The 18,984-nt window shown below is 40.1% G+C and overlaps 1 protein-coding gene across 1 annotated transcript in view; it reads right to left on the bottom strand.

Annotated features, from left to right (window-relative positions):
• FMN2 (formin 2) overlaps positions 1-18,984 on the bottom strand; it is a 246,456-nt gene that overhangs the window by 189,932 nt on the left and 37,540 nt on the right. The window contains exon 3 of the mRNA XM_084623958.1: positions 2,837-2,984. Coding sequence (XP_084480084.1) covers positions 2,837-2,984 — 148 coding nt within the window. The remainder of the gene's footprint in view (positions 1-2,836; positions 2,985-18,984) is intronic.

The following is an 18,984-nucleotide window of genomic DNA, read 5'->3' as shown; positions in this document are numbered from 1 at the left end:
TTTTAAGATCAGCATTTAAGAAGGTGTTCCCCCTCTGGCTTCAGAAGTCACATGCACCTCTTATATATGCAATTTTGGTACAAATCTCAGGTAGACTCATTTTTAAGACTTCATTATTCACTTAACATTACTCACCTTCACTGTCCTCTACAAAGTAGGCATGTAAAAAAATATTACATTTTATGTGCAGAAATTACTTCCATTGGACATTAATTACAACAATAACCAAACTCCCTCATTTTTTTCTGATTAGCAAACAAATTAAAGCCATTTAGACAGAAATGTTTAAACTCTTTTTTAAAGGTGCTAACAGTTTGAATAAACTTTCCAAAAAAAGGGTTTGAGAGTCTATGGGTAGGAGCAAACGCAGAAGGAAATTAATTAAATCAATCTTTTTTAGGCAAATAAACAGAATTTTCAAAAAGGAAGTGGAAAAATACAGAATCTAAGCAAACAGTATTCTTAAATTAAACTAAACTGCTTTTTGTTCTGTTTTGCTGGTATTCCAAATTAATAGATCTTCAAAATTCTTATACTTCTAAGTATTCTGATTTAACCAAAGTCACTGTTTTTCCTTGGATAACCAGTATAATACTTAGTTGTGATAAATCTCTGCTAACCTCAGTTACCGTGTCCACCAGAGTTGTGAACTTGTTCTTGTTAAAGCAATTTAAATAAAGAAAGATTTAAAGCTCAATAAACAGAATGCTATATAGTGGGGGGGAGAGTGGAAAAGGGGACTTTTTTAAGCAACTGAAATTAAGATAATTGAGGCTGACTTATTTTTGTGAGAATATACATAATCTGGATTAGTAAAGCAAAAAAATCTGATACTCAAGGCTTCAAAGTTTTGGCTATGTCAGGAAGGCAGGTTTTGTTTACTTGTAAACTATATCACTAGATTGCTTATACTGCAGTGGACATTTTGGAAGTAAATTAAGGGACAATGCAGTGTTTATATTGTAACCTCAGTTCTTTTGCTTTTTAACTCCAAAGAGGTTTGGATACAGTCACACACACACACCAGCCAAATCTCCATTTGTGTCAACAGGCACAAGGTTCTGACCCTTACAGGAACTGAGTTCAGCTACCAGGTCTAGCAGCACCTTTGCTGAGGCCTCGACACCACCCAGTGGCCCCTCAAGACAATTTGCCACCATCGGCACATCTTCAGTGCCTTCCCCTTCCTATAACAGAGGAAAGGTGCTCATCCAGAGGGTGCACTCCCCGAGGGGGACTTTCTGGGAAGGTGTGGTGAGTTTTCTGATGGTTTGGTGGTCATGATAGAAGGGGGTGGGGGAGCGCAAGTGCCAGGTCACTCACTCAGGTTTAGCCCAACCATACCTCTGTCATGATGAGGGGTCGCTAAGCCAAATTTGAGTGAACGGCATTGCAACCCGACCCAGTGGGGTCTCAGCACCACTCAGGTTTGGCCCTGTCGCCTTAGGCAGATGCCTAGTTTGCCTATAATTAGAACAGTTCCTGGCACCACTATTTTCTAGTCTCCAGCACTACAACACACAAAACTTCAGGCATATCTACACTACACACTCCTCGTACCACAACTATGTCAGTCAGGGATGTGATAAGGTGTGATTCTTGACTAACAAACCAGTACTGGCAAAAGCCCCTGGTGTAGACACAGTTATACTGGCAAAACTGCATTTTTGCTGGTGTCGCTTATTTTACTCAGGGCGGAGCAAGGATGGAATAAATGATGTCAGCAAAAAATGTAGTTTTTCCAGTATAAGCTACATCCACACTAGAAGTGCTTTGCCAGTAAGTATACAGATATTCCTGTACCGGCAGAACACTCCTAGTGTAGACACAGCCTAATTCTCAGACCATTCTTAGAAAGGCCCAGAGTGAGGCAAGTTTGATATCAACCACCCCCCAGAGCCTAGCAGCAGTGCTAGGAAATCTGTTGAAATAATGACAAATTCCTTATTTGCTGAGGAAAGGCAGAAGGAGTGGTGGGAAAAGGAAGAGTTGTAAATAGTGAGTGGCTTGCCATATAGGCCATAGGGATGAATGTAGCCTCAAAATGTAGAGAGCTCTTGAATGCTAATTCAAAACTAAGCCTCCCTGAACCTCTGATATTTGTCTGTCGTCAAGACTTCTAACCAAAAGCAGACCTGAAATTCTTTTCAGTGGTAATCTAGTTTTTTCTAGCCTACAAAACAAGAGATTGTTCATTATTCATTTAAACAAATGCTGTTAGACAATTAGAAAGAATAATGAATTCACTCAGACAAGATAATAAAAAAGTAAACAGACTGGTGAAGTAACTCAACAACTTCTGAAATGCACCAAACTAAAACAAGTCCCCCACATTTGTTTCTTATATCCATTTCCTTGTTCCCTTTGCCAACACAGGGGTTGTGCTGAGCACATATGTAAGACAGCATGTGCCTTTTGCCACTCTAATAACCTAAAAATAGCACTGATAGGTTTCAAAGGGAGTCCATATCCAGCAGAAAGGAAGATTGCTCCACATCATCGCTATGAGAAGCTGTAAACTGCAGAACAACAAAGGACGAAGCATGGCAAAGTGCATTATTGTTTGCTGTATGTATAACATAGTCAGTGTACACCTTAGTGTTTAACAAATCAATACATACTTTCACAAAATATTTCAGTCAAATTCATGCAAGTTACCTTCTACCTTGCATACAGGATCTTTAGAAACAGGTGCAGACATTAGGCTCCAAAGTCCGTATTTAGGCACCTAAATAAGGGCTCTGATTTTCAATAATGCTGAAAATAACACACAACAGCTCCCTCTGAAATCAATGGGAAGTGTTGGATCCTGTTTGTGTCTCCAAGCCATCCATACCTGCTTCCATATGTTTGAGTTTTTGCTCCTCGTCGGGAGGCTTGGGTGGTGGCCACACGGATGGAATTCTCCTTGGAAGCCTCCCTTCGATGTAATCCAATGAATGTGTGGGTTGGCTAACTGCAGCCCAAGTATAAAGCTGGTCTTGCTGTGGTTATTCAAAAGAAAGTTGAGAAGTTCATTGTATGAAAAAGACAGTTGAAACAAGTTCAGAAACATCAAAGCTTTCATTTCCAACATAAATAGTTCATTATCCAGTCCTACATCAATATAGGCAACTTGTTTTTTTACACTCTTCACCTCATGATGAAGTCTTGGCCTCCATTTTTTTAAAAAGGTGAATTTAGTAGCTGTGCAAGGAGCTGTACTGGCAGCCATGGAAAATGTCATCTTCTGTTTATACACAGAAGAAGTAACATCACAGGCAGCAGCAGCCAGAGCTGGGGTTAGCATTTTTCAGTGCACATAAGAAAAAAAATTTTGCTGCTACCCATTCCCAGGGACATAATCAACTCATGATCACCCCTCTATAGGCAGGGTCAGCCTTGGCATTTTGGAGAGGAAGAAGAATCTTTGCCATATGACCTATATTTAAATTAATCATTTTGCAGAAGAGCACCCCAAGGATAGTAAGGGGTGTATTTGTTGGCAAAAGGACAGGACGGGCAGTTTCCCACAAGATTTCCAGTCCCCACAGGACTTCTTGGTAGGCTTGAGGTCTCATGAGATTTGACCCGTGATTTGAAGCCATAATACCTCATGGGATTTGGCCCAAGATTTGGAACCATGATAAGAGCCATGTGCTCAGAGCCACTTCTGGTTTTCTGGTTTCCAGAAGTCAACTCACCCTCATCTCAGTCACTGTCAGCTGGGCTAGTTGCCGTTTTGGGGCTGGGAAGGCATTTTTCCCCATGCCACCAGCTTGCTCAAACCTGGATGTGTTTTTCTGCATTCCCTCACAGCACAACCTAGAGGTTGGAGATTGGGCAACTGGAGGACTAGAATTCTCCCCCTCCCAGAGGTCACAATTTAGACCTACATAAGAGTCCTTTAGTTGTCACAACTTTTGGCAAGTGCCCGCTGCAGAAACTCACTGATTTACGCTCCAGATCCAAAAAGATAACATAATGGGTATCCCAAGGGCATCCTCTTATGAGACTGGGGCATAGTGGCTAAACCCCTGGAAAGAAGCGTGAACTTGGGGCCGGGGCACTTCATGGCAGTGCTGGCTGGGGGCTGAGGTCCCCTCTCACCTCAACTCCTGAAATGGGGATGGATGCTACCAGGCAAGTGGAGGCACCCAGAGAACCTCCCACCCCAGTGTGATGATTTGCTCCCCCGGAAGTAGTATAAGAATTGGCAAAGGATCAATTTGGTGTGCACGACTGCGCTTGGCTGTCCTCTGACAGGAACCCTATATATAATTTGACTAAGAAAGTTGCAGCCTGGTTAAAATCCATACCACATGTCCTAGCCTTCTTCCATGCACGAGCATGCCAAAACACGTTTTTGTTGAGGGGAGGAGAATGGGAGAAACTGTAATTCTCCCTGGCTTACTTCAGCAAAAATGGAGACCCTGCTATGTGTCCCTTTCAACCCCAGTGACCTGTTTCCTCATTGACATTTCCAAGGCTGTCTTTACAGGAAAAGGGATTAAAAAATTACTTTTGTTTTTAGAATGAAAACAGATATTCTCCTTTCTAGGGAGACTCATAGGTAGCACATACCTATCTCTCAGAGAGGATAAACTCATGAGTGGCTATCAACTGCTCAGACTGTGCAGTGAGGCAGGGGAGGAAGTCAGTATCTAAATGGATCATCACTGAATATTAATGGTATATCTGACAATGTCACTGTTCTGGCCAAGGAACTGATCTGGAAAAGTCCAATATACTGAAGCATAAAACTGAAAACCCTCACCTTAATTTACGGGATAAAGACCTCTAGTCATCAGTGTTTACCAGCGGTTCTCAATCAGGGGTATGCATACCCCTGGGGGTAGTCAGAGGTCTTCCAGGGGGTACATCAACTCATTTAGATATTTACCTAGTTTTACAACTGGTTACGGAAAAAGCGCTAGCGAAGTCAGTACAAACTAAAATTTCAGAGAGAATGACTTGTTTATACAGCCCTATATACTGTACACTGAAATGTAAGCACAATATTGATATTCCATTTTTTATTTTATAATTATATGTTAAAATTAGAAAGTAAGCAATTTTTCAGTAATAGTGTGCTGTGACAATTCTGTATTTTTATGTCTGTTTTTGTAAGCAAGTAATTTTTAAGTGAGGTGAAACCTGGGAGTATCCAAGACAAATCAGATTCCTGAAAGGGGTACAGTAGTCTGGAAAGGTTGAGAGCCACTGCTGTACACCATTTGTGAATGTTTTCTTACCAGTCTTCACTTATTACACTAAGTAATAAGGATACAACTCATGTTTTTGTTGTGTGCTGCACTACTAAATTTTTAATGGTTTGTTCTACCAAGTTGCTCTGATAAATCTAGCTATATGTCCAGGGTGATAAACACGCAGCATAACATTTAGGGATTTCTCTACAGTTCATCACGACCACCAATTAATTTAAAAAAATGAATGCAGAAAAAATGATCAAACTCCTACATATTGTTTACGGGATCATTCGGTATGCATGTGCCTAAAAAACCCCCAACAAGCAGACAAAAGCACAAAGATGGGATCTTATTACACTGTGACGGCATCAGAAAACAAGTGGATCAGCATAAAGAGTAAGGGTGCTCCAGACTAGTCAGGGTGAAGTAAAGAAAGATAAATGTATTAGTCCTCCCCCAAAAGGGAAAGAAAACAAACACACACATCAAACCTCTAAATAAACGTATAAGCATCTTAGCCCAAAGTCATAACAGACACACAGCCATCTGTGAGCTCTAGACTTCCTCTATTTCCTGATCCTGTTTCCTGTGTCTCAGGGTCTCTATTGCTAAGTTATTGCACCTGTGGATCCAGCAGGGCTTGGCTAATCTGGCTCTTTCAATCATTAGTACCCCAGCAACCACCAATATTATCTTTTGCACAGGAGTGTACATTTGTTTTTTTTTTTTTGTTTGTTTGTTTATTGTCCTTCTCCTAGTTTTCTAGGTGGGAATAAATGCTGCAGTGACCAACAAGAAAAAGAAAAAGAAAAAGAAAAAAGAAAAAGAAGAATTTACCACCATACACCTTTCATTCATAAGGCATTATCTCTCACCACACAAAACAAGGAAACCCAGAAGGGGAAACAGAACCAAATCCCAAAGGAGGGGTGGGGGGAATAATCCACCAAAGAAACAAGCCATCCTGTTACAGAGAAGAACTAAACAACTGGCCCAGTTAACCAGGCCAAACACTGCTACTCTAGGTAGCACAAGAATTATAGTTTAAGCAAAGTTAAGGCAGAGGCTTAGTCCTTCTGAAAAGTTTTTCCCAGCTGTACAAACCAACAGTAGGCTTGCATTGGCTCCTACTGGGGAAGTTAGGTGGACAAAGCTTAAGATTGCAGCCCAGGAGTACAGTAGAGGGTGGGCAAATAGACTGCACTTAATAGGGTAAATTTCATACTACAAAAGTACTTCTTATGATTACCATTATTACAAATAGCATCCTTGCAAGGATACACTAACCTGTGAACTTTGATAGAGTTTCTTCTCTCTCTCTGGGTACTTACATTCAAAGATAATTCCTGCTCTACCTTGTCTAGTCTGCACTAGATGTCTTTTAAAAGTACAACTGATAAGCGCTCTTACCATGACGAAACTTTGAATTTACGCAGACTCTCCACTTCTTGCTGCTCAAAAGCAGCTACATGCACAGACCTTCCATGGGGGAAAAGGGGAACGACCATAACCCACTTTTTAAAGCATGTTAGCCTTCATTTACTCCCCAACCTCATTTCTGTGGGACACATTGTAAGGTAACCACTGTCACAGCCTGGTTTGCTCCATTTAATGGCAAGAATAGGATCCCTGCTCCGACATATCCTTCCACATCACTTTTGACTGCTTCTTTAGAACTGCAGAACGCTCATACAGGGGTGAGGCAAACTCTCTCTGCAGAATCTGAAGCTATCTTTTCAGCGTCCAATCAATAGACTTGAGTGTCTATTACTATTTATAGATGCTGTTGTTCAGAATTTATCCAAGTACTTTCAGATTTGTAAATCTCTCTCCAGTCATACAACGCTGTTATTTCTGCCTTTTTTTCAGCAGTCCTTCACCTCCATTTGAACTGATTATGTTACAACTGTAAAATCTTCATGTTTTCCCTCAACTGCCTGAACACAAATATGACCTCCAAGCAGACCACTGAATATACTGGTGACTTTTGTACATTTCTTTTTCTGACGCAGATAGGGATTCATCCTACGAATTAATAAGTAGCTATTGAAGGTATTATATCAGGGAAACACATTAATCTGCACAGCAACCAGTCACTTATTGCCGTAGATTGCATTTTCTGTAGACGATCAAATACACAGATACACAAAGGGTCCAGGACCGGGATCCACTGTCTGAATGGTTAAAAGACATACATGCTGTGGATGTGTAACTGAAATCAATTTACACAGGTCTGTATGAACTGGTCACAAAAAGCCTAAGTCAGCAATAGGAGCCTACCAAAACAAAAAACAAAAAAACAAAAAAAAAAAAGACAAATCTGAACAGATGTGACAACTGGCTGCATTTGGATATCACTGAGGAAAAACAAAACATTAAGGGCTGCATTTTGTGTCATGAGATGAGAAGGGAGGGAGGGAGTTGCCACTGTTCATCAAACCCCACCACAACCTCCAAGAGGGAGGCACAATGACAGTAATTCTGACCACATCTACACCACTGTGAATCAGGACGAACTCCACTGAAGGCAAGGGACTTCTGTCAGTTTTCAGACTGGAAGCAGGCCCAATTCCTCCAGAGATTCCAAGGCCAGAAGGGACCACTGTGATCATCTAGTCTGACCTCCTGTTTAACCTGTTTAGCCATAGATATGATCAATCATGGCTAGGGCACAGAACTTTCCCAAAATCCACATAGGGAGCCCAGGGATACCTCTGAATCCCCAAGGATCATTGCACAACAACTAAGATTGTGTGCAAAGTTCCTGGAACAGAGAAGGAGCAAAGGGGCTGAAGGTGGGTGCAAATGCTCTTTGTGAAATGAATCTTAGGGACTCCTTGCACATAGACTGTTACGGGGCAGGTAAGGTTTTAGTTCCAGAAATAAGAGCCAGAGTACATTAGAATGCTCTAATCAGCTGAAGAGAGCCATCTTTATTTTAACAGGTGCTTAACATGAAGAAATCAATATCGCCAAGTAAATCGGAAAATAAACCTCTCCTTAAAAACAAGTTACCAACAAAACTATGAATTCCTTTTATCCCCATGCTAAAACTAGAGCAGCAATTAAACATGGCTATCTGATCTGTGCCAAGCTTCAGACCTAGTAGTGGACCCAGATATTTTAGGAACAGCATATCAGTAATGATACTATACTTATGGCTGAGATGGCATTTCAGTTTTCCAGGTTGGACTCAGGAAGAGAAGGGATTCCCTTTTCTTTAGAAAGTTGAAAAAAGTTAGTCAGCTTTTGGAAAGCCTGAGCATGGGGAGAAAAAAAAATCACGAAGAAAACTGTACAGATGTTTTTGCACTGTGGTAACTCAGAAATGTCTTCACCCTGTGCCACAAATCTGGTCAGGCTCCCCTGCTGGCCAACCACCAGATTGCTGTAAAGGGAATCCCAGCCTCTGAGTTCCAGGATATTTTAAAAAGAAAAGGAGTACTTGTGGCACCTTAGAGATTAACACGGCTGCTACTCTGAAACCAGGATATTTTAAGCTTCCTTGGGTCTCAGCAAGCATTAGCACTGTTTCCTCCCTTGCTCGCTCTGGCACATTTTCTGGACACCAACTCTCAGTCTGTTATCCCTTCACAGAAATGGAGTCCCTCAGCGCACCTGGCCCAGGCCAGCAGCAGTGATTCCCAAGATACTCCAGTAGCTTCAACAGACCTTCTCCCAAAACTCCACCCAAAGGTGTGAGCCTTCTGGTTTCCCTCTAACATAGCAGGCATTGCATACAACACTAACATATTAATGTCCTCTACATGAATCACACAAGAATTACAGAGATACATACAAAAATAATAAACCCTACATACTTTCCCCCCTCACTTTAGCTCACACTTCTCTTGGGGGACCATCTGTGTTCAAGAAGCCACCACCCACCCCTCATTCATATGGATCATGCAGCAGCGTCTCTCATCTTCAGCTGGTGAAAAATAGTGAAAAAGAGAACAAATAGAACAGCTCCTGTCTTTTTTAACCTTCCAGTGTGCTCTGTCATGTGACTCTCTGATTCTCCTCAACAGATGACTACAGAGTCCTACCAGGAAACTTCATTGCCGGCAACCGCTCCCCTAACAAACCATTTAATGCAACAACCCCCTGTTCTTATCTCTTTGCCACTCACCTTTGAAATTCCACAAGGAGGAAAACAGACACTAGAGAAGGCAAAGTGTTGCACAGTCCAAATGGAGTTTGCAGTTTGGTGAAGACAGAAAGCTCATAACCTCACTCACAGTTCATGAACTGCACAGACAGATTCCCCAAATCATCACACCCACCTAGGGGATTAGGTGACCTGCCTTAAAACCACCGCTTTCGAAAACCTTAAGGAAGGCCCTACATCCAACTCCAGCCACCAGCTGGATAGAAGATATTGCACCACACTATGAGTATCACCAATCTATGCTGGGCTCCTGGGAAAGTGCTCGACTGAGAGGCACTGCACTGAATGCCAGCCATAGGTATGATCAATCACTGTAAAGGAGTGGAGAAGAGGACTGGCCTGCACCCCAGCCACCGCCTTGGAAATTCTGCCTGTCTAGCACTTGCAAACTAAGATATCTTCAGAAAAGCAAAGTTATCGGAAACCATTTTCTTTTCTTGTACTGTAGCCCTTTTGCCAATAATGGAGCTTTCAAACAAAAAAAACAAACAAACAAACAGCCTAGTCCTTTCCTATATGATAAATAGGAAAGGAGTATTTGTGGCACCTTGGAGACTAACCAATTTATCTGAGCATAAGCTTTCCTGAGCTACAGCTCACTTCATCGGATGCATTCCGATGATATGATAAATGTGACCACATACAGTACTCAGTAACTGATAAAAATGTGAGTACTCACATACAGTACTCAGTAACTGATAAAAATCTTGCTGATCTTTTCAATTACTCCTTTTACAGAAATTGCTGCTGTTCCAATTATCAAGGTTATAAGGATAAACAAAACAAAACAAAAAATTAAAATTGGGCTGCAAGGCCAGTGGAGGTAGGTCAGGTTTGTGAATACAAAAAAAGGGGTGGAGCACAGTGGGAATACTGCCGCCCTTTGATCAGCTAGCTAGTCCCAATTTACGACTATTAGGGTTAAGGTATAGTGCTGCTTTTCACAGGAAAGACTTAGGAGATCAATAACCAGGCAGCTGAGAAGGAAGAGGAGCTACTAAAGCTTTAATTGATCTCAACTGAAGTTCTGTGGTTAAAATATTGTAAACACTGATTGAGGACAAACTGGTTTTGTATGTTACAGGGCAAAATCCTAGCCCAAACCTTTAAGGTTCAGATATTGTTTTAAAAATATCTTTATTATTCACTAGTGACAAATATTATTATAGCAGGAGTCACCAGATGGCGATGTTACACATTCTTACATTTTCTATGTCTTAGCAGGTGAGCAGTATACAGTCCTTGAAGAAATGTTGTTAGCTGTGTTATACAGTTACTTTTGGGAGAGCTGTTGCAAGCTCTGTACAAAAGAAAGGCAGTTCTTGGGGCAGAGTTGCTTCCTGAGAACTGAGCATTGGTGTTTTGACTAAGACTCTTCAGAAAATGACTGGTATATACAGCATAAATAAAACAAGTTACATGGAGAAAACACCCAGAGACTCTGTCAGTGATTTCTTCTCCAACAGGAGTGTCATAAATATAAAGCGAAGGGTAATCACCTTTAAAATCCTTCCTGGCCAGAGGAAAAATCCTTTCACCTGTAAAGGGTTAAGAAGCTAAAGGTAACCTCACTGGCACCTGACCAAAATGACCAATGAGGAGGCAAGATAATTTCAAAAGCTGGGAGGAGGGAGAAAAACAAAGGGTCTGTGTCTGTCTGTATGATGCTTTTGCCGGGGATAGAACAGGAATGGAGTCTTAGAACTTAGTAGGTAATCTAGCTAGATATGTGTTAGATTATGATTTCTTTAAATGGCTGAGAAAATAGCTATGCTGAATAGAATGAATATTCCTGTCTGTGTGTCCTTTTTGTAAATTAAAGGTTTTGCCTAGAGGGATTCTCTGTGTTTTGAATCTAATTACTCTGTAAGGTATTTTCCATCCTGATTTTACAGAGGTGATTCTTTTTTTACTTCTATTAAAAGTCTTCTTGTAAGAAAACTGAATGCTTTTTTATTGTTCTAAGATCCAAGGGTTTGGGTCTGTGGTCACCTATGCAAATTGGTGAGGATTTTTACCAAACCTTCCCCAGGAAGTGGGGTGCAAAGGTTGGGAGGATTTTGGGGGGGAAAGACGTTTCCAAACAAAGTTTTCTCAGGAACCCAGATAAAGTTTGATGGTGGCAGTGGAAGTCTAAGGGCAATGGGTAAAATAGTTTGTACCTTGGGGAAGTTTGAACCTAAGCTGGTAAAAGTAAGCTTAGGAGGTTTTCATGCTGGTCCCCACATCTGTACCCTAGAGTTCAGAGTGGGGAAGGAACCTTGACAGGAGACTGACCTGTAAATCCCCAACATCTGCTACCTCTCAGCAGACAAACAGATTTTTTTAAAAATAAAACTCCAGTCCAGCTGTGGCTATGCAGATAACAGAAGAAATGTTATTCTTATGCAGTTTTCTATTATTGTGGTTAACCAAATATACTGCTCTGTGAGCCTGGATGCCTATGTTTTCAGGAAGCTCTCTCTCAAGTCAGCCTTCTAGACATCAAACACAGAAAAGGGGCATTTTCTGTCCCAACATCTCAAACACATCTGTCTACATATAGAGACTCAGTTTAGAAAGTTAGCAGTCTACCACCTGGGGTAGGAAAAGTGAATCCTAGAAAAAGTAACTATATGTCTTCCCATTTTAAAATATGCTGAAGTCCTACCAAGGAAGCCACAGTTAGAAAACAGTCTCAGCAGAACTTGAAGAAAGCACTGACAGATGTGAACCAAGCTAATACTTCAAAAATGCCACAGAATTAAAACAGAGCTGACAGCTCACCATGCAGAGGCAACAAGATCTTGAAATAAGATCACAGCTTATCACCAAGAAGATTTTAAATGATGTTATTGCAAACCAAAATAGTTGCAGAGCCATAAACTACCTAAAACGAAAAAAGTTTGTTTAATCATTTGCAGTTACCCTGCAGAGACCCTCCAGCCTCAGTCTCAAAACACGTATACAAAGAGTGTTAAAAAGCAAAAATTAAACAATGGCCTGAGCAATTAGAAAGTAGAAAGAATTCAAATCTTTCCATGTCCAAAGAAACAGATGACTGCTTGGAGTGGCTTCCAAGAAAGGAGAAAAACAACTCTTGGGGGGATGGAAGGGGAGGAAGGGGGACAAGGGGAAGAGTCCCTAACTCAATACCATATTGTATGAATTAGCCAAGCAGGCATCATTAAGGACTGGATATTTACAACTTACAATAGTTAAATTCACCACATTGCGTTTACACTATTTCCCATTCTAAATACAGGGAATACTTCAAATAGCATGATAAAGTTAAATACAGTGGTCTGGTGTGGATAGCAAATTGGCAGATCTTTTTATAAGCATCTGAAACACCTTAGTTTTAAAGTACAACAAATTTAGTAAATACACTGTTGGAACCTGCTGATGGCCCCACAGAGACTGCTATTTTTATGGCTCTCGAAACAAGTAGCTGATACAGAGGAACTCACCGGAGTTGAGATTTTACTAACCATTAGGACATGCGGCCATAGCTAACAGGTTACTGCTAAACAGGTTTCAACCTGCCAAAGATGAACTGCTCAGCCAGCTGAACCCTACTACTATAATAGGATAATGTAAAGGGGTAATGTGCTAAAAAGCTTAGAAACACTTCTGAATAATCTTATTACTATAGTACAAGAAAATATACCTTAGTAATTAAGGGCTGGCATATAGATCTCTTTCAAGTGTTCAATATACTTATCCTAAATGCCAATAAAAAAGAACATAAAAGTATCAGCATATCTAAATAATTAGAACACTTTGGACCAAAGAGTTCTTTTAAATGTTTCCTTTTTAAAGTTTCACAATAATTGGTTACTGAGTGAATATTGTTTGTATGGATTTCTCCAACCAGTCTTTGCTATACATTGTATGTTAATTTGTATATTGTTGTACTGCTTTCAAATACAATTTTTAAGAAGATATAAAACCAGGCTGAGAACTAAAGACAACAAAATTATGTCATGGCCAACAAGAATGTATGGCCTCTAAGAGCCAATTAACTTCATCTCTAAGAGAGAACCAGTAGTTTTGGAAATTTCAACTTATTGCATCATTTTGCAGCTTCTGTTTTAATACATTAACTTACCTTTTTATTATTTTTGGCAGATCTGGTAGCGAGACTTGTAGTTAAAGTTATCTGATGCCATCTGTTTTCAGTTGCTCATAACTTTTTCCAACTTAAAACCTTTGGGCTTGCAATTTTCCATGCCAGATGTTTGCTTCAGTGTGGGGGGCGTGGGGAGAGGAAGTATCAACTAAAATAATCTGGCTTTTTCCAAGAACCAGATTAGGTAAAAATGTTGGTTTTCCCCATGTTACATTCTTACACCAATTTCACTAGAAGCTCAAGACCCTCTATCCTTTGTAGCTGAAATTTGAAATTTGACAAGAGTGTCATCCCTGTGGCCACGGTATAAGCCTCTGAAAATTGCAGATCATATACCCAACAGAAGCTTGTTTGAAGCTGGCAGCTAAATTCTCTGAACATTCTGTCTGCACTGAGCATGGTTCACCCCACACAACTGTGTGCAGACCCGAGTTAGTACGTACCATCCGCACGGATCAACTGAGCAGACACCACGACAGGGCTAAAAGAGCAGAGCAGAACTTTTCCTGCCTGCCCTGATATCCAAGGGCCACTGTGACATCAGGCACAGAAATGATCAGAGACTCCTGTTCTCTCAATGGCACCTGAGGAACATGGAGAAGAAGGACGAGGATAAAACAGCTTGCCTAATGCAGAGGGGGGAGGTTACAGATGTTAAGATGGGAAATGAGAACTGAATGAAAGTTTGGGGTGTTTGGACAGAAAGAAAATGATAGACCTTTGAAATGCTACTGAGGAAGCAGGGGAAAGATTTTGATACAAACTAGCAAAACACAGAGGAATTGAAGGTGACCAACTAGGTTAAAGGTATAAGTGAGACGAGAGATGACAGCGTTATCAGAAGTGATGGAAAATGTGGGGCCCGGAGGGAAGTAGCAGGAGTTCAGCTTTAGCTATGCTATGCTTCAATTGACTGGAAAACATAGAGGAAGGGATATCAGATGAAGAGGATGAGATTTATATCTTTCAGATTATACACATTTATGTTTAAAAAAAATGTTCATCCCATGTTCTGGGCATTACTGACAATCCTTAGACAATAGTGTAAACAGACTCCTTCAATTGCTCTCATTATATACCACAAACTGGCAACTACAAACATATAAACAAAATTCAAAAACAGAAGTGAACTGAGATCAAAGGGGAGAAAGGTCTGATTCAACTGTATAAAGATAGAACTGAAACCACGTGAATGCATGTGATCTCCCACAGAAAACAAAGAAGCCCTATAGGAGAGAGAACGATGACGACCCAGGAAAAGACATGCTGAAAGCACAGAGTGGCAGGGAAAAAAATGAGTATAGGAGAGTCACAAAAGACAACAATATCATAAAATGTATGTGATTGCCAGTGTCAAAAGTAACAGAGAGCTCAGGGAGGAGTACAGAACTGCTTTTTGAGCAGGAAAGAGTCACTTGATTTCAGTATAGTGGAAAGGCAGAAGCCAAACTAGACGAGATCCAGGATGGATTGTATGAGAGGAACTTGAGGCAACAGGTTTAAGTGGCACGTTTGATTAATTTAGAAGTGAACAGAAGGGAGTATATGGGGATTAGCTTGGTTTTCTAGCTTTGGAAGTAAAGGTAGAGCAGGTGCTACAGTTCTATAGTGTTTTACTCTTTTTTTAAGCAGTAAAGAAGAGATTCTCGAAAATGCTTAACATCAATCTAATTCTGTTCCCCTTGAAATCAATGGATTAGGCAATGATGAGGGCTTTTAAAAATCCACTCTAAGGAGGGAAGGAAGTTTGGGAGCCCTGTTTAAACCACATTGATCTTGAGCTGACAGCTAGACATCAACAAGGAGATGTCAGAGAGATAGTTTGGATAGAATGAGACAGGACTGGAGTAGAGGTAATCTGGGAATCATCCTAGAGGTGGTAGTTGAATTTGTGTTTGTGGATGAGATTTAGAGGAAGAGAAGAAGGACTAAGGACTTTCTGAGTTTGACTTGGTCTTGGTATTTTATGGAACATATATATGAAACTAAAGCACCTGGAAATGTCTGGATTCTGAAGAACTCTTCCTTCCTGAGAGAAAACAACGTATACTACATCTTCTAGACAGTAACCTGTTTATTAGATTTTCCTGCATGACCAAATAGTAGTTAGCCTCTTCTTCCACAGAAGCTCTAACAAAAAAAGTGATCACTGAAGCTGCAACAGGAAAACAATTTTGCCATTATCACACTACAGGAAGAAATGATCTATTCTGCTCAGGTTCTTATACTGAGTCAATCACATGGTATCTGACTCATGACTAGTTTCAAAATAATACTGTCAATCTTGGTAGGCCAATAAAATCTTAAATGGATGAGTCTGAAGCAAATGCTCATAAAACTCCATAGCTGGCCACAGATCCCACTTCTTCAGCTATTCTGTCCTCTAACCAGCATGATTGGTGAAGGACTTCCAGAATAATCATCTTACTTACAATAAGCAATGGTGTTTTTCTTATTTCTTGGCCCAATTTGAACAAAATAAAACAAGCAATGATCAGTTATAATATTTTTACGTGGGGTACTTTGCTGCATTTTCCTTAAATGCACATAGAAAAGAACGTTATCAGGAAATCTGAGGAAGTTCACCACACAAATTTTAAAGTAAGAGGGCCTGAAGCGGTGAGCTGTCAAAAATGTATATGGTACAATTTCTTGCTGCTCCTTGTCACTCAAGGTGAATTGCAGCAACCACCAGCGCACCAAAGCTATAAATCATGTGTAACACAGAGTTAAAAGATACCAAAACATTTAAACAAAAAAAAAAAATGTTAAAGGGACATAGTCAACTCAACAATTAATCAAAGAAACAATCAATTAAAAGAAAAAATGAATTAGAAAAGTAGTTTCAGCTACAACATTTGTCCCTGGTGCTCCCTACCAGACCTTCTAGTTTTACAGTTCCATTTTTCTATTAAAAAAAAAAAGTTTCTCTCTCACATATTGCTATATCCAAAACCCACAAACAAAAGGGGAAAACTGATTATCTGACTATATGGCAGAAATAATAAAACTGATCATAGATTCATAGATATTTAGGTCAGAAGGGACCATTATGATCATCTAGTCTGACCTCCTGCACAACGCAGGCCACAGAATTTCACCCACCACTCCTGCAAAAAACCTCTCACCTATATATATATAAACCTCATATATAAAATGCTGCCCAAATGCTGAAACTGAACCTGTGACAGATACTACAACCACATGCAATATCTTTGGGGAGCGGAGCACATCACTATGGGCCATGGATTGTTGCAACTCCAGGGGAGGGAATTACCACAGCTCCTCCAGGAACAAACACTGTTGGGGGTAACTAAGGCGAATCACTCAGGTTGTAAACACCTCCAGAGAGGTACCACCCCCCCGGGAAGTCTACATATACTGGTTCAGACTCGGTTTTCCAGAAACCACCAGACAAAGAAAGGGCTTTTGCCATAAAAAGGCTGAGTTTAAACTGACACACAGTCGTCTTGTAAATGCAATAAACAGACAGGACCTTGGATTCTAGGGGGACTCCAAACCTTGTTGAAGGTTTGGAAAGACTAATACTGACTAGAGCCCTATGCTGAAGTTGAGGGGGACCTCTGAGAAGCATGTAGTAAGTATGTAGGAACTTTTATTTTTTTTTTAAATGTTTTGTCTTTTACCTTATGAATAAATGTATTTTTTAGGGCTGTCGATTAATCAATAGTTAACTCACACAATTACCTCAAAAAAATTAATCGCAGTTTTAATCACACTGTTAAACAAGAGACTACCAATTGAAATTTATTAAATATGTTGGAGGTTTTTCTACATTTTCATACATCTCGTATTATGTGTTGTAACTGAAATCAAAGTGTATATTTTGATTACAAATATTTGCACCGTAAAAATGATAAACAGAAGAAATCGTTTTTTTCAATTCATTTAATGCAAGTACTGTAGTGCAATCTCTTTGTCATGAAAGTGCAACTTACAAATGTAGATTTTTTTTTGTTACATAACTGCACTCAAAAACAAAACAATGTGAAACTTCAGAGCCTACAAGTCCAGTCAGTCCTAATTCTTGTTCTGCCAATCGCTAAGACAAACAAGTTTGTTTACATTTACAGGAGATAATGCTGCCCTCTTATTTATAATGTCACCAGAAAGTGAGAACAGGCATTTGCATGGCACTTTTGTAGCCAGCATTGCAAGGTATTTACATGCCAGATATGCTAAACATTCGTATGCCCCTTCATGCTTCGGCCACCATTCCAGAGGACAAGCTTCCATGCTGATGACACTCATTAAAAGAGTAATGCATTAATTAAATTTGTGACTGAACTCCTTGGGGGAGAATTGTACATCCCCTGCTCTGTTTTACCCACATTCTGCCATATATTTCATGTTACGCCAATCTCGGATGATGACCCAGCACATGTAGTTGTTCGTTTTAAGAACACTTTCACTGCAGAATTGACAAAACGTAAAGAAGGTACCAATGTGAGATTTCTAAAAATAGCTACAGCACTCGACCTAAGATTTAAGAATCTGAAGTGCCTTCCAAAATCTGAGAGGGATGAGGTGTGGAGCATGCTTTCAGAAGTCTTAAAAGAGCAACACTCCAATGCGGAAACTACAGAACCCAAACCACGAAAAAAGAAAATCAACCTTCTGCTGGTGGCATCTGACTCAGATAATGAAAATGAACACGCTTCAGTCCACAATGCTTTGTATGGTTTTCGAGCAGAACCCGTCATCAACATGGACGAATGTCCCCTGCAACGCATGCGCATCCGGTACATAAATACCTTGCGACATGCCATGAGAACACCTGTTCTCACTTTCAGGTGACATTGTAAACAAGAAGTGGGCAGCATTATCTCCTGCAAATGTAAACAAACTTGTTTGTCTGAGGGATTGACTGAACAAGAATAGGACTGAGTGGACTTGCAAGGTCTAAAATTTTACATTGTTTTATTTCTGAATGCAGTATTTTTGTACATAATTCTATATTTGTAAGTTCAACTTTCATGATAAAGAAATTGCATTACAGTACTTGTATTAGGTGAATTGAAAAATACTATTTTTTGTCTTTTTATATTGCAAACACTTTAATCAAAAATAAATATAAAGTGAGCACTGTACACTTTGTATTCCATGTTGTAACTGAAATCGATATATTTGAAAATGTAGAAAACATCCAAAAATATTTAAATAAATAGTATTCTATTATTGTTGAACAGTGAGATTAAAAAAAAAGGAATCGCACGATTAATCACACAATTAATCATGATTAATGTTTTTAATCGCTTGACAGCCCTAGTTTTTTTTTTAATGAAGACTGGTTGGTAACAGGTGTACACTGTTGTAGCCCCGGTGAATGATGTAACCTCAAGCACTGGACCCTGGTCAGATCTGCTGGGGAAGTCACAGAGAGGTGCAGCGGAACTGCAAGCCTAAACCCCTGGTCCAGAGTGAAGTGAAACAGGTTTCTACCAGAGAAGTGATGGCCGGGAGCCTGAAACCTTAAATAGATGCCCTCAAGG

This window comes from Lepidochelys olivacea (assembly GCF_965140295.1).
Source record: "Lepidochelys olivacea isolate rLepOli2 genome assembly, chromosome: 3".
In the NCBI taxonomy this organism is placed as follows: domain Eukaryota; kingdom Metazoa; phylum Chordata; order Testudines; family Cheloniidae; genus Lepidochelys; species Lepidochelys olivacea.
This window is presented reverse-complemented; position numbering and strand designations above follow the sequence as displayed.